The sequence below is a fragment of the Halyomorpha halys genome, unplaced genomic scaffold (genome assembly GCF_000696795.3).
Source record: "Halyomorpha halys isolate HHAL.00 unplaced genomic scaffold, Hhal_1.1 Scaffold1313.1, whole genome shotgun sequence".
In the NCBI taxonomy this organism is placed as follows: domain Eukaryota; kingdom Metazoa; phylum Arthropoda; class Insecta; order Hemiptera; family Pentatomidae; genus Halyomorpha; species Halyomorpha halys.
The window spans coordinates 66680-75079 of record NW_027108947.1 but is presented as its reverse complement, the minus strand read 5'-3'; the positions used below and the strand labels follow the sequence as shown (position 1 = coordinate 75079).

Sequence of the window (8400 nt, the reverse complement as noted above, 5' to 3'; positions counted from 1 at the left end):
GATTTTTCCAAATGATTTACTTTCTGAATATTATTCATTAGCACTATTTATTGATTTCTATTTTTCCTTTAATTTACTGTATTTTCAACTATGATGGGAAGAGTTAAAATAGTTTTTATGATATTTGAATCTACTCAATGTGGCCTTGACAACATACCGCCATCTTGTTTTTTTGTATCACGAAGTTATTATAAACAATGAAACTTGGTTATTTTGCTTTTTGGATGAACAAAGCAATGAATATTAAAATGATACATAAAATAAAACATATTAAAACCATTTATACATCAAAATATACTATTTACTACAAAAGGAGCATATTACAATAGAGAGAGAGATTATATTTAATATATCATAGGTGACATGTCTAACTTTTTTTTTATTGTTTTAGAAAAAATGAAGATAGTGAGATAATTGTCCGAGCAGGAGAATGGGACACTCAAAGAACAAATGAAGTTTTTCCACATCAAAACAGGAAAGTTGTTCGAACGATTGTCCATCCTGGATTCCAGGGTGGAAATTTATGGAATGACTTTGCATTGTTAGTGGTCGAGAAACCATTTGAATTTGCTGAAAATGTAGACACAGTCTGCCTACCTTCTCCAGGAGTTGTACCACTCAGCAGGGAGTGCTATGCCAGTGGATGGGGAAAAGATCTGTTTGGTAATTATATTATATGGTAATTATATTAAAGTTGTTGCGGTTAAAAAGCTCGTAGTTGGTTCTGCGTGCCACGCTGTCGGTTCACCGCCTGTCGGTGCAACTGGCATGCCGTGGCATGTCCTGTTGGTGGCTGATGGGCTTCGCGGCCATATTTACATTGATTTAGTATTTTTAAATGTATTTAGTAATTATTGGACCATAATTACTATTCCTCAACTGTAATTACTATTTAGTTAGAAAACTTATTTGTGATGGTAACTATCAATTAATATTAATAATTGTAGTTTCAGAGCTATAACTACAATTAATGATGATTTTTGCCTCCATAACTGTTAGAATAAATAAACTCAAAATTCATGAAAAAAAAAGGCTATCATTTTAGTAGTACTTTTGTTGTATTTACTTGCTTCAGTCTAGCTTTTTTATTTACCAGATTTAAAAATGTACTATATTAGATGTAATTCTGCAAATTTTTACTTATTAAATATGAGGATTAATTGAAAATAAATGGTTCAACAAAGAGGCTACATCTGAATAATATTTATTTAATTTTTGAGTTAGAAATACAAGATAAATTTACAATCTTTTTCCATTTAACTTCTTATTCTATAAAGGTGCATTCTTTTAATTAATTGACTTTTCCTTCTTTCTTTTTTTTTATCAATACTTATTGCTACAATACGAGGAAAAAAAACTTCAAACTTCAAAACTTATTAATTAATTAAACTCCGCACTCTGGATTTGTAGAGTTTACTTTGTTTATGTCTGAGGATATAATGTAAATAAAATTTATAACTTAGGTAATTGATATTTAGTAAGAATTTACAAATACATTACAATGAATTTACAAATATTTGAAAAACCAATAGCGTTGAATTGTATGGTTCATAGTAACTGTAGTTGTTGCTCTGTCACTACAACTACAACCAGTAGTTGGTATTCACTGTCCAAACTATTTTTTTCCAACAAGGTCAGTTGTAGCTTTGAATTCCACCTATATACTAACAGTTATGTAAATATTTGTTCTGCTAAACCACTAAAGGCAGTCGTATTTGCAGCTATAAAAAAATGTATTGTTTGTAAATAAGTAAATTTCATATTTTATCAATTTAAAATTGAATAGTTATGATACTTAAATTATATTATTGATACTAATCTGATTATTATGATGTAGGTCAAAAGGGTAAATATCAAGTAATTCTCAAGAAAATTGATCTACCAATAGTAACGAAAGATCAATGCATTGATCTCCTCCGCAAAACCAGGCTTGGTAAACACTTCAGATTGCATGAAAGCTTTGTTTGTGCAGGAGGTGTGGTCGGAAAAGATACTTGCAAGGTAATTTTAGAAACAAAAAATGTTCCTAACGTTTTTGTCTTTGATTATTGTTTGTTTCTTACAGACTCTAGAATAATAAAAAAGAATATATCTTTCTAACATATGGTCACATTGGATGCTCTTCCCTTTCTTTCAACCTCATCAGCTAAAACTAGAAATAATCATACTGAAGTAAGCCATACTGTCCAAGGCGACCCATTTTCCTTATACTATTTCCAATATCTTCGAGTAAGCAAGTAAAACTCACATTTTAAATGAATATTATTTCACAATTTTATGCAGCATTGTGAATAAAAGAGAAAGTTATTTGCAAAATATTTTATTTGAATTCACTGAAAAAATTAACCATTCCTGATTACATTTTTTGATAGTCGATCGTTTACAAATGAATCTTGGTTTCTCTATATGTGTCTCAACTGTTATTGTTTCCTGTGATTAACTTAAATCATTGAGATAGGGGCATTTTATCATCAACTTTTTATTTCACTGTAACTCCCAGCTTCTATTATCTTACACAACTTGAGAGTATTTTAGCTCTCTCAGAACAAGAAATATTTTGTACCCTTATGCAACTCACTGTCATCTTGATTTTTTTTTTGTAATTCTTTTGTTCTCTAGACTCTTAACCACTCCCCTCTTTTCTGTACGAGTACAAGACATAACAACCTAGCAGATAGCCTATTATCAATGAATAGGCAATGACAATTTCCTGGAGTGCCCTGTTTGACAAGGAGTCATGGATACTGCACAACTCAATAATACAGCTTTGTGAGATGTTGGGAAAAACAAAACAGGATTACTGGTGGCACACACACAAATAACTAGAGTGAATAGAGGATAAACCTAATGAAAAATTCAATTTTTTTTTTACTTATTCATCCATCTTGTCTACCAAATGGAAAATAGCAATTAAGCCTGATCCAAGCATCCGTTTTCTAAACGAGTTCTTTTCTCTTACTCCAGTCTATGCCTCACTTCTCTCCCAGGCTTCTTTCATTTCAGAATATTTAGGCTTCATTTTGGTTTTAATAGTTGTGTTTTGTTTCTGTTTACTGTAGTTATTTTATTTCTTGTTTTTTTGGGATAGTTGTAACTGTTCCATTATGAGGGACATAACTTTTAATCTTGAATGATTTCATAATAATTAACTATTATATTTGTAATTAATGAAAAATAATCATTTTCTATAACATTATGCTTTGATTATACATTATATTGATCTTACACCCAGGCTTATCCTTAAATCCATCTCATCTTGTTTTCCCCTCAATTCTTTTCAAATATTGCATCTCTGTGATCTAGAGTTGCCTTTTATGCATGGTGATGAAGGCCCACTATTAACTGGTAAACGTCAGTATTATTATAGTGACTAATTGTTGGCTAGAAGAAAAATTGTTCTTCTATCAAATAAAAGTTACATTACATTAGAATTGGTTGATCCATAATAATTAACAAGCTTTAATCACTTTTCATTACATACTTTTTTTTTTACAGGGAGATGGGGGAAGTCCTCTAGTTTGCCCAGTTGAAGGCAAGCCAGGAACTTATGAAGTGACTGGTTTAGTTGCTTGGGGAATTGGTTGTGGAGATGAAACTCCAGGAGTATACGCTGGTGTAGCATATGCTCGCTCCTGGATAGATAAGACTATGGCAGATATTGGTTTTCCTATATAGTGATAAAGCAAAAGGTAGGCTATAAGATAAGGGCTAGTAATCAAAGTGCAATGCTCAAATGTAAAATTTTCTTTTTTCTTCTGTTTTTATAAACTCTTCTTTATAATAAAACAATGTTTTATACTTTTAGTACTTATGTTATAATTAATTTTCAGAACTGAACCGACAGCTGAAGACACAGTCAACTACAGAGCTTTCATTTTACTCACTCTACAAAATTTAAAAAGATTATTACTTTCTGTCTAATGATAGAAAAATCTGTTTTGTGTCTAATACATTTTAAAAATTATAAACGTTAAATATTTGACAACTTGTAAATATTTTATTTTAAAAATCTAATAATTGTATTGGTATATTTAGTGAATGATGTAATTTTAAGAGACTGTTGACAATTTTATTGTTTTCAGACTATTTCTTTTTTAATTCAATACTTTTCTATGGATTAAAATTATTTATTAAACATGCCATATTATTAAGACAGTATTTTAAAACTATAGTCGTCTATGTAAATACTCAAAAATATCTTTAAACAATTGTATAATAGTAGTGAGCTTTTATAAGTAATGTATTATGAGAAGTTCTTGAAAAATGTATATTAATTAAATTAAATTTTTATTGAAATTAATAAATAAGTAAATTAGAGTAGTATTTCATTCATGTACCCCCACATAATAAAATTTAAATAAAACTGATATAGTTTCAAGAGAATTAAAATATTTAAAATTTAGAAAAACAAATAAAAAGTTCTAGTTTTTAATGACCACACCGCACCCAAACTGCATGGCCTCAATTTCTGTTGTTAGAAAACTAGTTAGTTTGATAAGAAATATTTTAAAATAAAATTAGTTAAAACTTTATTAACAGTTCATATAAATAACTAACCAAAGATATTTAACTTATTTATAAATTTAGTTTGATCTCGTATTCCAGACAATGCACTTGCTGTATCTATTGACTCAAGACTGACTACATATTCCTAGCAATGACTACAATAAAGACTTGATATTGAGTATAAAATGTTTTCATACTATCACATGCTAAGAAATGCTCAGAATAGTTGTTAAGAAGCTTGTTTCAGCCTGTGTATCAATCTTAATATTACTTTATATCTGAATAATTTTAATAGCTTTAGTGTGAAAAGAAACCCTGGAAATAGCTCCTCATTTGATGTTTTTCATGTTCCAATCGTAAAGTGTTTCCTAAATTAGAATTTAGACCTACTTCAAAGAACTGCTATAGCTTCCATGAGTTATACATTCGAATTAAAATCTTATACACTAGTAGTTACTGGATTGAGGCAATGTAGATTTGTTACTATAATTTTCGTAGCAAATAACTATGGCTTTACTTTTAAAATACAGTGTGAGATACCCCTTACTAAAAGGTCCACCTTCAGTTGAGACAGTGTAAAGCAGGCAGTTTCCAATCAAACAAAAGACTTTAAAAGGCTAGTTGTATAGAGCTTCATGTTAAATTTTTTGATACAGACAAAATAAACAACCTATAAACTAATTAAAAATTAAATTAATTTGTCCATATTAGTTATATTTGCTGTTGTGAAACAATCCTTGTACACAAAATTCAGGCAGGAAAGGGATGAATTCATGAGGAACCAGCCCTCCACTTTACCTCTGGACCACCTCAGGAAACACACTGGTCAAGCAGCAAATCAAAAGTTAAATCAAAGCCACAGGAATAATGTTTTTTTTTTTTTAGAAAGTAACATAATACTTCATCTAGAAAATATACAGTTTATTTCAAAACTTAATTTTTTTCCTGTCGAGCAGATGTTACTAATTAACAATACAAACAAAATTTTACCTCACCTGATTGTGGTTGAGGAATAACGACGAATCCTGTGAAAGCTAAGTCACATGATTTCCTTCAAGAAAGAGTGTGGTTAATTGTGTGAGAATAACAAGGTTTCCACAATATATTTTTTCGAGAGCTGTAAATCGTTAAAGATCTCCAATCTATAAGTTTTGCATCAAAAAGGATCATGGTTTCCTTTATTGTCGAAACCTTTTACCGAATATTCTCATCCCCGGTCCCTTGAGTGTGAGTGTAGCTAACTGCGATCTAAAGTATTCTGTAAGTTATAAGTTGTTTTTTTATTATTTATAAGTTATATCCTAATAAGTTATAAGTTGTTATATAGGTTATAAGTGAGAAGTCAAAAATAACTCAAAAATAGTTCCTGTGTTTATTAGTATGGTTGGAATTTGAAATTTGATATAAAACTCTTGTTTAAAAAAACCTTTAATAATTGATATCTGATCTTTATACACTTTCTTAAGACAGGTTATTATTGTTTAAATAAGATAAATTTTAGTTTCAAAACAATTGATATTTATAAGTCTTACAATTCGGCCATCCTTAAGTAAAATCTTAAATACAATCTTAGAACCACATCAATTTTAAAAAACTTTATGCAGGGTACTCTTTCCAGGTCATTAATTTCAGTCCAGAATTACCATATTTGGTCAATTCTTCATATTAAAATTAAAAAATCAAACTTTTAATCACAGTTAATTTTCACTATTATAATTTATCACAACAATATTTTTAACCTACAAATATTGTTGTGATAAATTATAATAGTGAAAATTAACAGTGATTTTAAATTTTAATTTAATAGCCTGCATACAATTTTTTAAAATTGATGCGCTTCTAAAATTGTATTTAAGATTGTCCTTGAGGATGGCTGAATTGATTGAAATGTCGGACTTATAAAGAGGAAGAAATATAAATTGTTTTGAGACTACATATATATAATTCATTGTTATTATACACAATTGTTCAATATTTATAGCATAGTAAATATTAGGGTGTCTTTGGTAAGATACCATACCCTCCCCCATAATCAATTGATAAACAAAAACAAAAATGTGACTGCTATATTAACTATTTAAGGCCCACAAAGCCGACTTGGTATTTAATAAAAATATATATTTATAAAAAAAAAAACAAAAAAAAGAAAATACAAGAAATGGCTAACTTATTGCTCCAAAGTCAAAGAAGAACCTTGGGCGGAGCTTAGGCGTGTAGGTTACTTTCAGGAAGTCATCCTTCTTCATAAACAGTTTTAACGCGGCAGCACACGTAAATGCCTCTCTGATACTAATAATGCAAAATGTGGTTTTATATCTATTTATCCTTTACAATTGTAATAACAGAGTATTAAATTAAGTGTTTAAAAAATTCAGGTTAAATAATTTTCAAAAATGTAGCTAATACTAGAACTTCCATATTACTAGCATAATGGAGTTTGGCATCTACAAGAACGAAAATTTTTATGCCATATTTATTCGGCTTTGATGGCATAAACTATCGAAAACTACATCATCCTCTAAAATTTATTTTTAAAAAAATTGTCCCTATCTTTATTTTACCCCCTCCCTTTTTTTCTCAATTTTGCTTACCCACGTTATTAGTTATGTTCACCATATATTATAATTGTTTTTTTCAAATTTTTTTTTTCTTATCCATTTCTTTTGTTAAACTTTACTCATATTTTGCCTCTTTATCTATTATTATGGTTACATATATTTTCCTTCTCTCGATTTTATTTTTCTATCCATAATTTTAATTTTTAAATTATTAATAACTAATATATTCATATTTCTTTGCATTATATAACTTCATTTTTATTTTATTTCCTTAATTATGTTATTTTACCTACTTATTCAATTACCTATGTATACATTTTATATTCCACTTCTCTCATCACTTTATTTTATTAGTTCCATTCTGTAAAATTATTTACTTTATGTCATTCTGTTTATATTTTATTTTTTATTTTCTATATTCGTTGGTTGTTATATTGTTCTGTTTTTAGCCCTGATGAGGGTAGAAATTCTGGCTGAAACGTTGGCACGATTAAATAAGTTATATCAACTTATTTGTGTTTTATTTTGACCGCACCCCCAACAATCTTCTCCTCGTATAAGTCATCCACAGTCAACTATCTCTCATAATCATTGACGTTTATTTCAATATTATCAACACTGTGTCAGAATTATCCGAAAATTCAATATGATCAGTATTATAGTTACTACAAACAATATTACACACAGTCTCCAAATCTTCCGGATTATTTAAATTGGAAACAGTTTTGTTTGCCATTTCAGGTGTCAAAAATATTAGTGGCACTACATACACAGCATATGTGAAATACGATCCTGCTGACTGCTTGTCTAAAACTGCACAAGGAGAAGATCTGGGAAAGGAAATGTGATGCAAATGGGAGGATAAGTTCTCAAAATCTTTGTTGAAAGGTACTGAGAAGGAGATATATGATTAGTTTGTCCGCGCGTTAGTGGTTCCGAGAAAGCACAATGTGCTTGAGAGATACAGTGCGTGTACCGCTGGGTTCAGTCTTATGTAATCTGTTTAAATAGCCATAATCTTAAATTTTATTAAAAAATTTTGGTGTTTCTCTACATTTCTTTCGATTAATTATACTAATCTGTAATTTTATTTTTATTTCAACCTATTTAAAAAGTTGTATAGGAGTTAAACATTTATAAAAATTCTCATTCCACGTCCTCTTTCTCGTTCTGCGAATCGTTTATAATAGAAAAAAATATACAGAAAGCTTCTGACCTTTTAAAAAACGTAATTTTATGGTCTTTTCCTCTGGATCTACTTTATTTTCTCTAATGCCATAATTGATTTATTATAGTTATACATTAAGTAATATCATATTCTCTAATTTAATATTCG

General features: G+C 29.1%; 1 protein-coding gene across 1 annotated transcript in view; it reads left to right on the top strand.

Annotated features, from left to right (window-relative positions):
- The window catches only part of LOC106689261 (phenoloxidase-activating factor 2), a 20459-nt gene extending 16351 nt beyond the window's left edge, over positions 1–4108 (top strand). The window contains exons 5-8 of the mRNA XM_014434158.3: positions 392–663; positions 1838–2001; positions 3496–3689; positions 3831–4108. Of these exons, the coding sequence (XP_014289644.1) occupies positions 392–663; positions 1838–2001; positions 3496–3675 (616 nt within the window). The 3' untranslated portion in view covers positions 3676–3689; positions 3831–4108. The remainder of the gene's footprint in view (positions 1–391; positions 664–1837; positions 2002–3495; positions 3690–3830) is intronic.
- The last annotated feature ends 4292 nt before the right edge of the window (positions 4109–8400 follow it).